The sequence below is a fragment of the Borostomias antarcticus genome (genome assembly GCF_949987555.1).
Source record: "Borostomias antarcticus genome assembly, chromosome: 8".
Lineage (NCBI taxonomy): Eukaryota > Metazoa > Chordata > Actinopteri > Stomiiformes > Stomiidae > Borostomias > Borostomias antarcticus.
In genome coordinates this window covers 25299290-25316273 of record NC_140241.1, presented here as the reverse complement: position 1 = coordinate 25316273, position 16984 = coordinate 25299290, and the positions used below count along the sequence as shown (strand labels likewise).

At 46.1% G+C, this 16984-nt stretch overlaps 1 protein-coding gene across 1 annotated transcript in view; it reads right to left on the bottom strand.

The window, feature by feature from the left end:
* LOC311312362 (sarcoplasmic/endoplasmic reticulum calcium ATPase 2) overlaps positions 1 to 15297 on the bottom strand; it is a 30741-nt gene extending 15444 nt beyond the window's left edge. The window contains exons 1-5 of the mRNA XM_084442291.1: positions 14775 to 15297; positions 14382 to 14399; positions 14222 to 14304; positions 10139 to 10243; positions 5640 to 5778 (exon numbers count right to left, since the gene is read on the bottom strand). Of these exons, the coding sequence (XP_084298417.1) occupies positions 5640 to 5778; positions 10139 to 10243; positions 14222 to 14304; positions 14382 to 14399; positions 14775 to 14892 (463 nt within the window). The 5' untranslated portion in view covers positions 14893 to 15297. The remainder of the gene's footprint in view (positions 1 to 5639; positions 5779 to 10138; positions 10244 to 14221; positions 14305 to 14381; positions 14400 to 14774) is intronic.
* Positions 15298 to 16984: the final 1687 nt, after the last annotated feature.

Below are 16984 nucleotides of genomic sequence, written 5' to 3'. Positions count from 1 at the left end.
CTAAACCCTCCAGCTCTCTGCCTCGGTCCCAGCACCGCGGCAGCAGAGGTCCTCAGGGACAACATCAGTCACCCGTCGTTCTCATGAACGAAGAGAGAACGCGGCGACGGCCTAAACGCAACAGAGCCCGGGGTACATAAACACAAGAGCTCAGTAACCAAACATGTCGCGCGTACTCCTGAGACCCTTCCGTGTCGAGGTCAGACTCCGTGGAAATTACTACGCGGAAGTGTCCCTTGTAGTTTCATGTAGATTATGGAGAGGAGAGGGAGCAACAGCAGAGAGAGGGCGGGGGCAGGGGGGGAGACACCGGGGGAGAGATGAGCAGGAGGCACGGAGCAGGAGGGGGAGGGGGAGGAGGAGGAGCGGTCAGTCAGTGGGGGAGAGGCAGAGATGGATAATTTTGCGAGGACAAAAGACAGACGACCCCCTTTATACATGAGAAAGGAAGGACTAGCCATCTGGTCTGCAAATTATTTATCTGCCCAGATCAGCCCTGGTGTAGTGTTCTAGTGTGGTGCAGACAAGGACACTAGACAGCAGATCCGCCCTGGTGTAGTGTTCTAGTGTGGTGCAGACAAGGACACTAGACAGCAGATCCGCCCTGGTGTAGTGTTCTAGTGTGGTGCAGACAAGGACACTGCCCAGCAGATCCGCCCTGGTGTAGTGTTCTAGTGTGGTGCAGACAAGGACACTAGACAGCAGATCCCCCCTGGTGTAGTGTTCTAGTGCAATAAAATCGATAAAGCGGAGTGTCATAATCTTTTTTTTTGGTAGCACAAGGGAAATATAATGGAATAAGACAGGGAATCAATCTAGATATACAAAACAAAGGATATAATTAAATCCTAAATACATTAGGCTATTCATGTTTTAAACTGATTTAAAATGTAAGTAAGTAAGTAAGTATTTTCAGGTCTATATTTAAACTTTCAGTAAATTATGTAGAGTATTGCAGTGTATTGTGATACAGCTGTAACATGACCCATGTATCATGAGGTCCATGCCAAGAACCAGGCCTACACACCCACACATACCGGGCTCCCACACTGTAGTATTGTGCCTGGAGGTGATGGATTCAGACATGCTCAGTCTAAAGTGAGCCAAGAAGGAAATCATTTGGTGAACCATGTCTTAGAAGGGACATGAGTGCTTTCAAGAGACTAGTAGAACTTCTGGCTAGTGTTCTTGTCTGTGCTGCAGGCTAGTGTCCTTGTCTGTGGTGCAGACAAGGACACTAGCCAGCAGTTCAGCCCTAGTGTAGTGCTACTGCTTGTTGTTAGTTCTTACGAGCATCACTACACACGGGTCTCTCACCCCACACACACACGAAAGATAAGCTATGCTTATTTGTTTGTTTGCATTAGGGTTGAGACGGCGTGGATTTTTGCATTACGGTACGGTATCTAGTTACACTGTACGGTTTACGGTATACAGCATTTCACCTCCCCAAGACACAAAAAAGTATATTACTTTGAAGGAACTACAGTGCAACACCTGATGGAAAATGCACACTATTGTAATTAAGCTCAGTTTATTAATAGCAGGCTTAAATTAAATTACAAAATTAACTGTTGCAAGCAACTTGAAATGTGAAGTTTCAGCAGCGCATTATTGTGTAATACCGTAAACACAGGGAATGTCACGGTTCTAATACCGTGGACATTTTATACCACGGTTCACGGTTTTACGGTATACCGTCTCATCCCTCGTTTGCATACACAGGACGTTGCAACGAGGTTAGGCTGGTCACCACGACAACTGAGTAACTCTCCGCCTGTGAGGAGTTGAATGCTAAAGAGATGGGGAGGGGGGGGAGTCAGCTGGAGGGGGGGGAGTCAGCTGGAGTTCCAGAAGAGCTGGCAGGAGATAAAAGACAATCACAGAAGGGCGGGAGAGAAGGAGACAGGGAGAGGAGAGAGGGAGGGAAGGAGAGACAGGGAGAGGAGAGAGGGAGGGAAGGAGAGAGGGAGGGAGGGAAGGAGAGACAGGGATAGGAGAGAGGGAGGGAAGGAGAGACAGGGATAGGAGAGAGGGAGGGAAGGAGAGACATGGAGAGGGGAAAGGGAGGGAAGGAGAGGAGAGAGAGGGGGGGAGTCCAGCAGGTAACCGTCAGCCGGGGGCGGAAAGATGATGCCACCGTTTGCTGCTGGTAACAATGAAGGGCAAACCAACCGAAGTTTGACAGTTATACCTCTCTCTCCCTCTCTCCTCTTGCATAATGCATGGTTGTTGGCTCTCTCTCCTCTCCTGAAGGCCCGAGGCTAGTCGGCAGCTGCCAGAGGTTTCCTTCAGTTCTCTCCAGGGGTCACGTGGAGGCCAGACCTCCAGCAGCCTGGTTAGCAGTTCACCGCCCACCCACTGACTGATTGACTGGCTACTGTCCCTGAGGGAGTCAGCAGCCCTCTAACAACACCTGCACAGTCTCCCTCCCTCCCAATAGCCTATCAGCATGTACCCTGGGACCTGGCCTATGTCACTTGTCTGTCGCATTCTCTCATTGGCCCCGACTGAAGCTCAAATCACTGGTTCAGCCATGACTGCCACATACAGGGCAGGGGAGGAGACAGAGAGAGGGAAAGAGAAAGGGAGGGAGAGAGACAGAGAGAGAGAGAGAGAGAGAGAGGGATGGAGAGAGGGAAAGAGAGAGAGGGAGACAGAGACAGAGAGAGGGGAGGAGACAGAGAGGGAAAGAGATGGAAAGAGATAGGGAGGGAGGGAGGGAGGGAGAGAGAGGGGGGGGTGAGAGAGAGAGGGGAAGAGACAGAGAGAGGACAGGCAGAAGTGCTCAGCTGTGACGCACCCTACAGGGGACGAAGTAGTTTGCTCAATATAATGCATACTGCACTATACACTCTGCTTACATAAAGACAGGAGAGTAGTTCTCAACATGCTGCATACACTATAAGCTCTGCTTACATAAAGGCAGGAGGGGGAAACTCAGAGTGAACGTTCCATCAGTGGCACACACAACAGACACACAACACAGACACACAAAGTCATGGAAGTACATAACACTTACAAAGAAATGGATTTATATACAAGGGTACACGCACTATCACAAAGGTGTAGGTAGGCTACTCGTATATACACAATCACACACACACGTCGTGCACATGCACACGCACAGTTCAGACACTAAGACTGTTAAACCCTTGAGAAGATGTGGTAGATGTGGCTTCTTCTGCCGGAGACATCTGAGCTTATGGACCTTCTAGGATATAAACCAGAGTATAAGAAACTAGAAATGGTGCTCAGAGCACAGACCTCAAGAGACCACAGACCTCAAGAGACCACAGACCTCAAGAGACCACAGACCTCAAGAGACCACAGACCTCAAGAGACCACAGACCTCGAGAGACCACAGACCTCAGAGACCACAGACCTCAGAGACCGCAGACCTCAGAGACCGCAGACCTCAGAGACCGCAGACCTCAGAGACCCCGCACACCTCAGAGACCGCAGACCTCAGAGACCGCAGACCTCAGAGACCGCAGACCTCAGAGACCGCAGACCTCAGAGACCACAGACCTCAGAGACCACAGACCTCAGAGACCACAGACCTCAGAGACCACAGACCTCAGAGACCACAGCACAGACCACTGCCCATGAATGCATTTCGTGGCTCTGTGCGTGCCAACATTGAATGGGTTCTGAATTGGTCCATGCTACAGCTATGGAGGTTACTAATAATCCAATCTTCAAATGAATCTAACCATCCTTAAGAATCAGTAAGGAGAATTTCAGGCCATCAGTATTTCTAGGATATTTATGCGCAGAGAGAGAATGGTGATGGCAAAGTTTCTCTCTGACCAGGGCAGTCCCAGTCAGAGACACAACTGATGTACAAGAGGGATCAACAAGTCAGGAGTGTAACTTGTCTTGGTTCCTTCAGAACACTGGCCACATACAGGCCACAGCACCGTTGTCAAGCACAGGAGACAGACAGTAGCTGAGGCACAGACATAGCTCATCCCTGACTGCTATACAACCAAATAAGCAAAAGCAGTATCGTTTATTTAAAAGCAAGCAAGAGAACATGTCATTTTTAATGTAACAAACATAGGCAATAACATTCTCACCCACCAGACACGGCTCCAAAATGGGGGACTTAGGAATGTAGCATCCACCTGATGTATCAGGCCCTCTCCTACACTAGTCCAGTATGTTTGTTCTCCCAGCCACCCTCAAGGAAACTCGTCTTCCAGCTTCCAGCAGGAGTGTGGAAAAGGGACACAGAAATCTGTCCTATAACTAATGTTAGATTCTGGATTTACTGGCTAGATTAAGATTTCAGAAGGCTATCTGAAAAAAATATATACTTGGCCGGTAGATTTTCTTCATCTACAGTCCCCTTGGCAGGTGACTCAACGTGAGCCAAAGTTAATTTTCACCCCTGCTCTCAACCCTATCCTGACCAAAGTTTCCCCCTCTTTTATTATAGTCTAGACCCCAACATGCTGAGACCCACACCTGGTGAGATCAAAGATGATGCTTCATGTTTGTATGAATGGCAAGAGATGACAAAGTAATTAGCAGATCCCTGACTAGCAGTGTGTGGGTGGACCTGTGTCTGCTCAGATCAAAGACCGCCGTCTACATAATCCACATAGCCTGTACTCATTTAAACACACACAGGGACAAACAGACGCATGACGACAGACAACACACACTCTCTCTGATTCACTTGATTGGTGGACCTGGACCCAAGAGACAGAATAAGATCTGTTATTCATCTCTGACGAAACTACAGAGGCTGTGTTAGTGTGCTCTGATGCACAAAGAAAGAACAGTAGCAAAGGTAACTGGACCAGGTTTGGTCGGGCTTATGGGCTGGTGCGGGCTAGCTCTCTTCAGGACTTGTAAGTGGGACGGAACCATGCCACAACTAAAATGATATGAAATATAACATATCTAATCTAGGATAGGTCTTGTCACCTGGACACATCAGTTCCAATGCTTCCAATCCAGTACAATAGAGGGGTTGACAAAGCCCAAAGTGTAATCTATCTGGCTCACATCACGTGTTAGGCTAACGTTCGCTGTTCAAATGAGACAGTCAGCTAGATGGTGTAAACAGATCATCAGTTAGGTGAGAGATTTTATTGATTTGAGTCAGCTTAGCTATAATCATTACTAGTTAGTTAACAAGCTAACCACACCAGGAGGATTGACAGGAGCTGGGGGAGAGCAGCATTGGATGATTTAAACCGCGTTGCGCATCAGGGATGCCCAAGTGTGCACTGTGTAACAAGTGGGGGGCTTGAGGGGACAGTTTGAAGAGAGTGTGCGCTGCAAAGCACATGTGGTATCAAGATTTTATTTAATCAGAATTGAGAAGAGGAAGTCTCATGAAACCGTGACAGGAAAAGAGGAGTCATGTCTTGTATCCTGTCCATGGGGTGGCCTTGTGCATCAAGCTGCTCTAAGGGCCATTCCGGCTTGAGCCAGTTTTACTTAAAGATGGACACTAGCCAGACACCTCACCGCCACCACCATGTCTCAAGGCCAACTAGCAGGGCCAGGGAAGAGAGGACAAGGGTAGGTAGAAAGAGACGGGGAGAGAGGAAGGGACTTGGACAAGAGAGGGAGGGAGAGCTAGAGAGGGAGGGACAGAGGGTTTTGAACAGGCATCTTACCGGCCACCTCCACGATATCTCCAGGGACGATGTCTCTGGCCTTGATCCGCTGGACGCTCTTCCTGTCCTGGCGGTACACCTTGCCCATCTCCGGCTCATACTCCTTCAGAGCCTCGATAGCGTTCTCCGCATTTCGCTCCTGGAAGACAATTTAAAAAAATATTGCTCAATATAACATTGTTTTAATATCACAGGAAGTTGTGTGGGCGGCACACAGTCATAAGTCAAAGATGACAGACAACAAGCCTCCACTAAATAGCAATATGGCTGCCATTAAACATAATTAAAGCCCTAGTCTACCATTACATTCCTCCTGAGTCATTCCACCCTGGAAACTCTTTGTTATACTAACGCGTAGCTCATGTCACAAGCTGCTATCAGATATAGCCCTCAGTGACCAACCATGCACCATTCAATCCACCCCCTTCTTTCCTCTCATTACTTGTCCCTTAGTTCCTCCCTCTATCCCTCCTTCCCCCCCCTAATCAGCTGCCAGCCGTCCTGCCTCTCCGTGCGATTACTTCCCAAGGACGCGAGGGCCCTGGCAGGGCAGCCTGCCTAGCAGGCAGCGCTCTGGATAGGCCCGGACAGGCCAGGACAAGCAGGGCAGGGCACACCCGCTGGTCGTTCTCATAGCATAGTAGCATCATGTACACAGAGACGCGTCGTTAGCCATTGTCTGGGAGAGAGAGGTGGGGAATAGGCTAAGACAAGACTAGAGGGCACTACCGCCGTCACAGGCTTGTGGAACACGGCTGCCTCGTCATCACAGGGAGAACGACAACGATTGGCTCAAGAGGCCTGTATTGTAAGAAGCTAGGTGGTAAGAAAGGTAGAGGAAGTAGGGTAGAGGAAAAAATGCACTGACACGTGAGACATTCACAGTAACTATACATCTGCAGTGCTCACACAGGCTTTGTTTGCTTACACAAAGGCCAAGGACTTTGACAGTTAACGGACCCTCTCCTTACACAAACCAGTGGGGGCCTGGGGTATTCATTCAGGAGACCATCCAGTTTGGCTGGGAGGCCAACCGTAAAGCATCTAGCCACACACTGTGGTGAGAACGAGGTGTATTGAGCTGCTAGTGTGAACGGTGCCGTTGATTGTTCCCAAAATCGAGAGCTGGTAGAGAGCGGGGTGTCGGTGTGAATTACAATGACAGACGCTCTTTTGGAAATGCGGGTAATTTCTCTTTAACATTTCACACATGTAGGAAATAACATTTAATAACCTGTCAAGAGGAAGTGATGTGTGTCTGTGTGTGACTGTGAGCAAGAGTACAACTTCATGAAGCGTCTTCTTTCCTTCTTCCAGCCAAGCGTCTTCTTTCCTTCTTCCAGCCAAGCACAATTTTTTTTTTTTACAAATAATCAAGCATCTCAAGCTCCGATATAGGCTCTGTGCACCAGCTCCACTACTTCCTGAAAGTCACTTGGCATCTTTATTTCCTGTCCTATATGATTGGATTAAGTGATTAATCAGGTGTGCGGCAGACCCAGCGCACACCTGATTAATCACTTAATCCAATCATATAGGACAGGAAATAAAGATGCCAAGTGACTTTCAGGAAGTAGTGGAGCTGCTGCACAGAGCCTATTTATTCATTCAATCAGAGGCTACAATTCACATTTCCCTGTCCAGTGTCTAGTTCACCAAACTAGCCTACCTTTCAGACGGTTTGCTTATGTGTGCAAACTTTTGGTGCGAAAACAAACATTATGCTAAAAAAAAATAGTTTGCAAAGAATGTTTGCTAGTGAAAGTGAAAGTCTTGAGTTGCATGCTGCTCGAGTTGGTTACACTAGACAGTGGCGGAGGATTTCAAAAGGCAATGCAGCTATTTGGCAATATTTCTCATCTTTGTATTTTAATAAAACTAATAAATTCACGCACTTTTACTGAAAGCTTTTAGGACCGACACTCTTTGGACAGAGTCTAATTCAGAAAAATACCTACAAAATTTAAGACCTCATAAAATCATAATACTACTTTAATACCTTTTAAGGTTCTTACATTTTCCCAAAATTGATTTATCAACTTTTTATACTTTTCAAGACCGTGCGGATACCCTGATACAGCCCTCAAGTTTTCCATGGGAGAATTGTTTGATGTTTGAGTACATAGTGGAGTGAAGTGCCTTAGCTATCGCTCAAACTGATTTACATCAAGCAAGGCAGATGCAAGCTGCGCTACCTAGCTAATGCGTGCTCTGCGAGCATATGGCTAATAGGATGTCATAAAAGCCCGATATGACCACACATTGTAAAAAATAAAAAATAAAAATAAAAATAAAAAGGTCACCATGGAACTTATGCTATGTTCAGTGGTCGGGAATCATTTCCATATTAAGCCCGGTTGGCCAGAATGCTTTCGTCAATGTCATCATACTATAATTGAATAAATCTCTATGAGTCTGGTTTTGGCTTTACACACAAAGCTGCACGGGCACAATACACTAGTCAAAATTGAATTTGTCATCCGGAGAACCCATACTTTTAGCAAGTATCTGTAAATTACCTAGAAGGAAGACACGGGAGACAGCATGCTCCAGATACAGGTGCCTAGAGCATAACATTTAACATCCGACAGTAAATCTGCACCCCCCCCCAATCCCCTCCACCCCCCTGCAACGAGCTGAGCCTGTTGCTGGGAAACGCTCCAACCTTATTTACCGAGCTCTCTTTATGGCTCTCTAAATCTGGTGCTGCCATATCCCCGTGCCTGGCCAGAGAGAGCCGCTACAGGGCAGGGCACAACATGTTGCTCCACTGCTACTTGGCCCTCCCACTCTCATTGGAAAGGAAAGGGAGAGCTGATTACGCGCTGGGCCTCTACTACAACCCCTGTCTGGCCTGGCATCCAGCTGGATAGTAATGAATCAATATCTACCTGCCACTGGAACCCATTAGGGCAGAGCCAGAACTAGGCCTAAACAGAAGAACAGAAGCAAGAAACCTAAGCTCGAAAGAAACCGAAGAAGCCTTAGCCCACATAAGCCAGAACTGAATGGAAAAAAACAGAGGCTGCGAAACATCTAAAGAACACCACCACAGCCATCATTGCAGAGATGCCAATTTTGGGACAGAGTTTTTTCCCCCTGTTTTACCCCTAGAAGGGCCTAGCTAGAGTGGAGGGAAGATTACCCGAGTAAGAGGGGAGGGGAGAGGGATAGGGGAGGCTGGGGTTTCTCAGACCACCAGTCATGGAGGGTAATGAATGAAGACCAGAATAAACCCAGAGAGGGAAGAAAGTGGGACGAGTTTCAGGGTGACGGGAGAAAAGCAGAGAAGAAAATAGGAACGCCTCCCCCGTCTCTGCCCCCGGGGGGTCCGAAGGGATTCCACAGCCCTATGTTTAGCCTGGATGGAGATTGAGTTATCTAGAGTTTCACAATGAAAACTATAAATATAGCCTACTCCCTACTCTTATATAAAACAAACGTTTTCCCTTGGTCCGTACCCTCCCTTCTCTGTACCTTGGGGCACTTTGACACTGAAAGTGAGAAGAGGATCTGCATCTGAAGGGAATCTCTATACTCTCATACAACTAGGGCTGGGTTTAAAAAATCGATTCATCGATTCTGAAATCAAATGATTCAGAATCGATTCATGAATCCCAAAATCTCTCTTATTTAATGTATGCCTATTAATGCCTAATAATGACTATTGCTGCCCTAGTGATGCCTGGATGTTTCTGGAACCTATCCTCCAGAGAGTTTAGCCCTGCTATCGATGGCCCGGGCCCGTTAAAACAGCCGGGAGGGCTGAGTTGAGACGACCAATCCTACAAACTCATTAAGACAGTGATGCATCCCTGTCACACACCTGTCCTGAACAAACTGACAAACCGAGATCCACCCCCAGGCCACTGACTACTCACGCCGAGCCAACGACCTAAATGAGTTCTACTGCAGGTTTGACAAACAATGCGAGATATTTGATATTTTGTGAGAGCGTGACACATTGAAACTTGAAACATGGATATGTGAATAAATCTAAGTAATATAAGACGAGTAGCTCTTGCCCACTCATTTTTTCAATGCAGCCCTCAGACGAAAAAAGGTTGGAGACCCCCTCTTCTATACCCTTTGCATCACTTGCACTTGACCTCTGATTGTTCCACATATCTCAACGGCACACACACATTGCAAACACTGTAACATTGTTTATCCATCACACCACGTCTGCACACACACTGACCACACTATTCTGTATATATTGCATAATTTGATATTCGGAAAGAAATATAATAATCTCTGCATCATAACAGAGTCTGAGAAGAAAAGGTCCACCCTCTAGCCAAGCTCAAAGCTTGGGTCTATGTTTGTGTCTTTTTATTCATGGCATTCCTCTCCTAAAGAATTCAGTGGATAAGTTTCAGCTGGCAATTGACTGCCCAGAAATCAATCTGCCAATGGGGATCATTCCAGTCTGAATCCCCCCACACAAGGGGCTTCATTTCACAAACATGAAATGATACTGAGAGAGATGTGCCTACCTGCCACACGCCGACGATGGCATTGGCTATAAGAATCAGCAAGATTACAAAAGGCTCCACAAAGGCTGTGACGGTCTCCTCTCCCTCTTCAAACCAGGCCAGCACCTACGAGGGGACACAGACAGACAGATGCAGATAGACAGTGTTAATCAAATACATTCAAAAGAGCTACAGACATACCATACCCTGACACAGCAGGTATCAATATCTGGCTTGGGATGTGAGGAGGAAATGATGTAATACCGTATCATACCATACAATGATGATGTAAGGTAAGGTCCATGGGGACTGGTATGAGTTATCTAATGCTGAGTCACTGAGTGTATATGGGCGTGTAGCATCAATGGTCTATCAAAACTACTGAACACACAACCAGTTACAAGAGATGCCAGTTAGGTCAAATGCTAGCCATGAACAAGGAGCTCCCACTTTTAGGGTTGTGAGATAAAATTGATACAATGATACATCGACATATTTTTTTTCTGCGATACTGTATCGACTTGTATTGATATATTTATTACAAAATGAATACAAATCATACAGAACAAAACAGGGAATAGATATAGATATACACAATGAAGGCTATAATTCAATCATCGACACATTATTCATTCATGTTCAGATTTAAAAATGTAAAATTTCCTCCATCCTCAGGATCACCTCCAGGGAGCAGTGGATGGAGTTGTATTTTCAGCTCTATTTTATATTATTTAATACCCAGTCGTACAGCCTTGCTTCCCAAACTAACTGACTAACTCACCATCCTACAAACAGACTAGGCCAGCTGGTCTACACTTAAGACATGGTAATCATATCCAGTCCTCCATCCTAGCCAGTGATGTAGGTAACAGGTACGCAAGAGAAAAAATCGAGATTAAAAAAAATGTTTGCTTTGTTTCTATTTGAACGTCTGTCACACATGCAGCGGCCGACAGAGCAGAGCACAGCACAGCAACGGTCCAAAGAGTCAGTAACTCTGATCCCCTCTAATTAGCATGCCCAGCTCTCTGTAATAAAACAGTCAATGTGACATGGCAGCCATTTGAGGTAGAAAAAGAGCAAAGCACATTAAAGCCCTCAGTGTTAGCCAAGAAAAATTACCCTACTCAATTAGGGTATCATACTAACTGTATTTTGTTGTAGGTCTGAAAAACATAAAATCTTCAATCTGATGAGCTGTGACCGTTGAAGCCTTCAAAATGTCTTACCTGTACATTTCACTGAGCTACAATTACATAAAAATAGAGTTCAGTTCAGAGTTTTGCTCACCGCGAAAATACGTTTTCATGATTAAGTCTGGACTTCCAGCCGCCCAGAACGACTTGTTTTCCCAGAAATTAGGGCACCAATCAGGAGACTGCATTTTAACTGCTGTTAAATTTCTCAGTGGAAAAGACGTTTTTGCCATTCTTTCGACTGAATTTGGCAAAAGTTTGACCCATATTTTGTTAGGCAGATTGGCTGAATGACAGAATTCGTCTGTCATTTTCTTGATATTCCGAAATTAATTAACTAATTCAGTGTAGGCTGCGCTATGACTGTATACATTGCAGCCTGAGTGGCTTTGATACAATGTGATGCTGGTACATGCACCAATCCACAACCAATTTAGTTCTGGTCCGAATAGGGAGCAACAGCAAACAAGGTAGCTAGATAATAAATTGCCATGTTTCAATGTGCCATTCCCCAACTGTTTTGTTTTCAACAAATTAATTTCCAGGACAGAGAACAGTTATTGTACTGCATAATACATTTTTAGCCATTTGGGTGGTCAAATTAACAGGAGAGGCAGTGGTTTACAAGGGATTTTACAACCACCCCGGGTCGTAGTTGGGCCCAACGCGATAGCGGAGGGCCTAATAGCCCCGTTCCAAACTCTGTTGTAGAAGGGATACTCGTTTTTATTTGGGTTCGATATCATGTCCCAAGGTCTTTGTCAAATAGCACGCCTAAACCAAATATAAAAACTTTTAAGTCAAGTTATTCATTCAGGCTCCAAATCCTCTTATTTCACGCAATGGCCTTGGTACCCTGGCACGCGACCTTTGTGCCCTGTCACACGACCTTTGTGCCCTTAAAAATTGAGCGACCCTGAAGGCCAAATGGCCTTGCCCCTAAAATTATTAAATTCCTTTGCTGTCAAGGCAAGTACTCCCGCCCACTCAAATCGTTCTGGGAAGCTGAAAAGACTCATGAAAACCTTTTTTTTCCACGATGCTTCCAGGCTAAGAAAGAGTTAGAAAGACCCTGGTTGCTCTTGTAAGCTACTGACCACATCTCTGGAGGATACAAATGGTTTGCTGGGTTGCTTTCTATTTGAATGTCACACATGAAGAGGCCAACAGAGCAGAGCACAGCAACTCTGACGGTGACGGTTCAGAGTAATTAACTCTGATCCCCTCTAATTAGAATGTTCAGCTCTCTGGTCATAAAACAGTCAATATGACATGGCAGCCATTTGAGCTATGAAAAAGAGAAATGACTACTCAATTAGGCAATACTAGCTGTATTGCCCTGTCGTAGTGGGTCTTACTGCATTGGCTCCTGTTATAGCACTAGTTTCCTAATACGTTTTCAGCCCCAACTGAAATATTTTTATCTCAATCGGAAACATGATTTGAAAGAATAAATGAAAGATATACTTGAAAAACAGCTTCAGAATGACAGGACAGGAGTGACTCATCTCCATATGAGGAATCCAGGACAAGAGGAATGTTGCACAGAATCTCCTCCTCCTAACCCACCATTTATCAAATCAAATACCAAATGAAAAAAATGAGACATTTTAGGCTAGATTGACATTTTCTAAAATATCAACCAATTCTGGTTCCCAAGCCAATCAAACAGACTAAGCCAATTTGAGAGAGGCTAGTGATGGACCCTTTCATTTTGGGCTGGTTTCCAGAACACATCAAGCCTGGTGTAGAACTAAGAAACAAGACTGAAATGTCGTTTGTGTTTCGTCTTAGACGGCTTCATCCGTGTCCAGGAAACAAGTCCTTTCCATTGCAGAAAGCTCATTAAATCCCCATGAAAAAAGAATAGTTGCAGTCAAGAGAAGGAGCATCTGTGTGCCAGTATGGGTTGTGAATGGAGTGCGTGAGACTAAGACTGACTGTCACACACCTGAGTGTGTGAAATTTGTTCTCCACATTTGACCCATCCCCTGGGGGAGCGGTGAGCAGCAGCGGTGCCGCGCTCGGGAATCATTTTGGTGATGTAGCCCCCCAATTCCATCCCTTGATGCTGAGTGCCAAGCAGGGAGGCAATGGGTCCCATTTTTATAGTCTTTGGTATGACTCGGCCGGGGATCGAACCCACAACCTCCCAGTCTCTGGGCGGACACTCTACCACTAGGCCACAGAGCTGGTAATACTGGCATACTACTGCCAGTGCTTTGCCAGTAGGCTAGACTGTCACTGTGACCCGTCATCACTACATCTCTAGCTGGGGGATACTCCCAGCCAGGTGGCCACCAGCCAAGACTAGGGGTGGAAATGAGGTTAGGGAGAGGTGAGCTCCATGCTGGCCAGGATGTGACACTACTGGTCATGGCGCTAAAAACAAAAACGCATCACAGTTTGGGGGATCGTGGTAATACCCACATTACTGTGAAATGTCTTGTCTATAATCATCACCAGAACCTTGCACATAAAAAGTATCACATTGATGGACTGGCCTGTAGAAAAGGATTCGGGCTCTCTTGAGAGGGGAACGTTAAAATGGCTGTTTTCAGTGAAAACACGTAACATTTACAAACACAGACCCTCAAGATAATCTCAGACAGAGTGTTATGAAATAATTTTCCATTTCAGACTCATCTGTGTTATGTCACTGGACAGATTCTGGGCATCCTGCGCTCCTCTGAACAGCATTCCTGATCACATAGTGCTGAATCAATCAGAAACACAGTATACAGCTGTCCGACAACAATATTGTGGGAACATTACTGTTACATTGGCACTTGGGAGTGGTCAAATTGAAGGAAAGATAAGCAAGTTGGGCGTATATACATTTTGGTGTTATTTCACAGACACTGATTACACCTGGTCCTCTACTTAACAACAGTGTCAATGTACTTACAAAGGATATGCAGGCTGCAAGAAGAAGAATCCTCACGAGTAGATCTTCAAACTGTTCAACCACCAGTTCCCACAGAGACTTTCCTGTGAATAAAATTGGGGTTTAGAGTCATCAAAGTAACATGGTACATTGTACAATGTAGACCAGAGTGTTTGCTCACCTTCCTCAGCAGGCAATTCTGCAGTTCACCCAAAGGACACCACACCGGATACCAGGGAGGGGGGATAAATTAATCGTTAGAACCAAGTGTATATAATGGTTTTATCCAAGAGGAGAAATTCATAGTATAAAATAACGTTAATAGCTTCTGGTCTCAGATACATGTCATGTTTCTAGCCATTTTCTCTAGACCTTTGACTGAAATGCTTACACATCGTGACGTCAGGAACATTGCTTCATTTTTTTACTCCAACTCATGCCGCTGATTACCACATGAAGGCTAGCCGGTAGCAGCGGGCTAGCTAGCCAGCCAGCCATTGGGCCGTAGATAGCTCGTTACATTCATTACAATTCCAGACATCATGTAACGTTCACGGTGAAACCTGTTACTTACCGTTGGGTCCCCATTTTTCCCGTTCTCTCTTGACCTGGTCCAAACCTAGACCCGTGCTTTCATTTACGTTGAAGTTGCTGTAAACTTCTTCCACTGTCTTTGTGTGCGCGTTGTCCATGGTGAGACGGCCCCTTGAGGACACCGCTAACTAGCTCGGCTTTTTACAAACCTTTCCAACCTCGTCGGTTTCTCTTACAGCAGTTGCGTTGTTCCCCAACGAATACTAAAACAAGTTGAAAAAATGTTAACGTGGATAAATCTCTCTTATCTCTACTCGGTGTTGTAAGGCCGGGTGAAAAGTGTGTCCTCGCCGGTAGGACGATAAGCTAGCTCCCGCGATGCCTTTCCCGGTTAGCCGTTGACTTGTAACGCTCCGCTTGCTTTACCACCAGCGTAACCCGAATAACTCATATCACCATCAAAACAAATGCATTTCCAATATGCGATAGCTTCAGAAAATAGGCCCAATAAGGTTATTTGTGCGCTTGGACAGGTAGGTCTGAAAAGTAATGCTACCGCCTGTGTGAACGTCCACTGTCGAATCAGCCGTGTGCCTGGTTTTGTGCTGCGGACTCACATCATCATCATCATCAGCACCAATCGCAGTTCTCCGTTCCACCTCTCGCGTGCTCCGAATGCCGTGCTCGGTGTCCGCATGTGGAATGCGCTCATTGGTCGGAAAGACCGGAAATCACATTCCCTTTCCGATCTATCACCACCTCTCGGCTGTTATCGTCATAGACATACTGAGAAGGGGAAGAGGCATCAAGGAATCGTCCCAAGAGACAACTTACTACAGTGTTTTGTAACGCCCTGCTATAGCCTAGGGCTGAGAAAGATATCACCACTATTAATTAATAAATAAATAAACCTCTGGCCTACAGCTAATATATTGTATTGAGCATTATTGCAACATGGGGTCGTGGGGGGAGGGGGGTCAGTAAGGGCAGGGGAGTGGAACAGTCGCAGGGGGGGGGGGGGGGGGGGGTTAACTGTGCAGACAGAGGGGTAGTCGGGGGAGATATGGGTCATGGGGGGTGATCTGTCCAGGGGGTGTCTTCAGTGTCTGTCTAAAGTCAACTTTATATATATACTGCTGTTCATACAAGCAACTGTAGTGCAATGCTTTATAGAATAAGTAAAACCATAGTAAATAAAAATAAGAACATAAAACAGGACAGATCATATATGGCAAAAGAGAAAGTAAGAAACAGTTTTAAAAAAGTGAGTATAAAAAATAAAATGTTTAATTAAACCAGGTGAAACTACATGATAAAATTCAACTGCAGCTGTTGGGCTTACAGACCGCGTCAGGAAAGAAGCTGTTGTGGAACCTCTCCCTCATGGTCCTGAAGCTCAGCCGTCTTCCATCTCTCCAACGAGATGGTGCAAACAGGTGGTACGTACTGTAGTTGGGATGCCTGGTGTCTTTTGTGATGGAGATGGGAGCAGTGTTGGGTGTAGGGATCCTCGGTGGCTGGGAGCTCCACACTGATGATTTTCTGGGCTGTTTTGCATGTGAAGTGGCTCACCCTCTCCACTTCCTCCCTGTTGATAATGATGGGGAAGGCGAGTGGCTTTTTCCTCCTCTCCTGAAGTTCACAATCATCTCCTTTGTCTTGCTACTGTAGTGTTCAGGGTCAGGTTGTTGTCTTGACACCATGTTACTCGGTCTGACACTTCCTGGAAGAAGGCAGATTCAGATGAGTCATTGAGGGAGAACAGAAATATCACAATGGTGTCATCTGCAAACTTGATGATTCGATTGCTGCTGTGCTTGGCTGAGCAGTCGTGGGTGTACAGTGAGTACAGCCTGGGACTCAGGCAGCAGCCTTGCGGGACACCCGTGCTGATGTTCAGTGTGGATGAGGTGTTGCTGCCTTTTCCCACCACGTGTGGTCTGTCTGTGAGGAACAGACCACAAATGTATAAGGAGCTGCTCAGGCCTAACACCTCTCAGCTTCAGGACCAGGTTGATGGGGCATATACGGTGTGGAAGGCAGAACTGTATTCAACGAATAGCATTCTGAAGTAGGTGTTTTTCTTGTCCAGGTGTTCCAGCGTGAAAGTGTAGGGCCAGCGCGATGGCATCATCCACAGACCAGTCGGCTCTGGAAGCAAACTGTTGTGGGACTACTGAGTCTGGTATGATGGTCTTCTTTCGTGTAACGTCAGAGGTCCAACTCGGTGTCGTGTAGCCATGCCAGCAT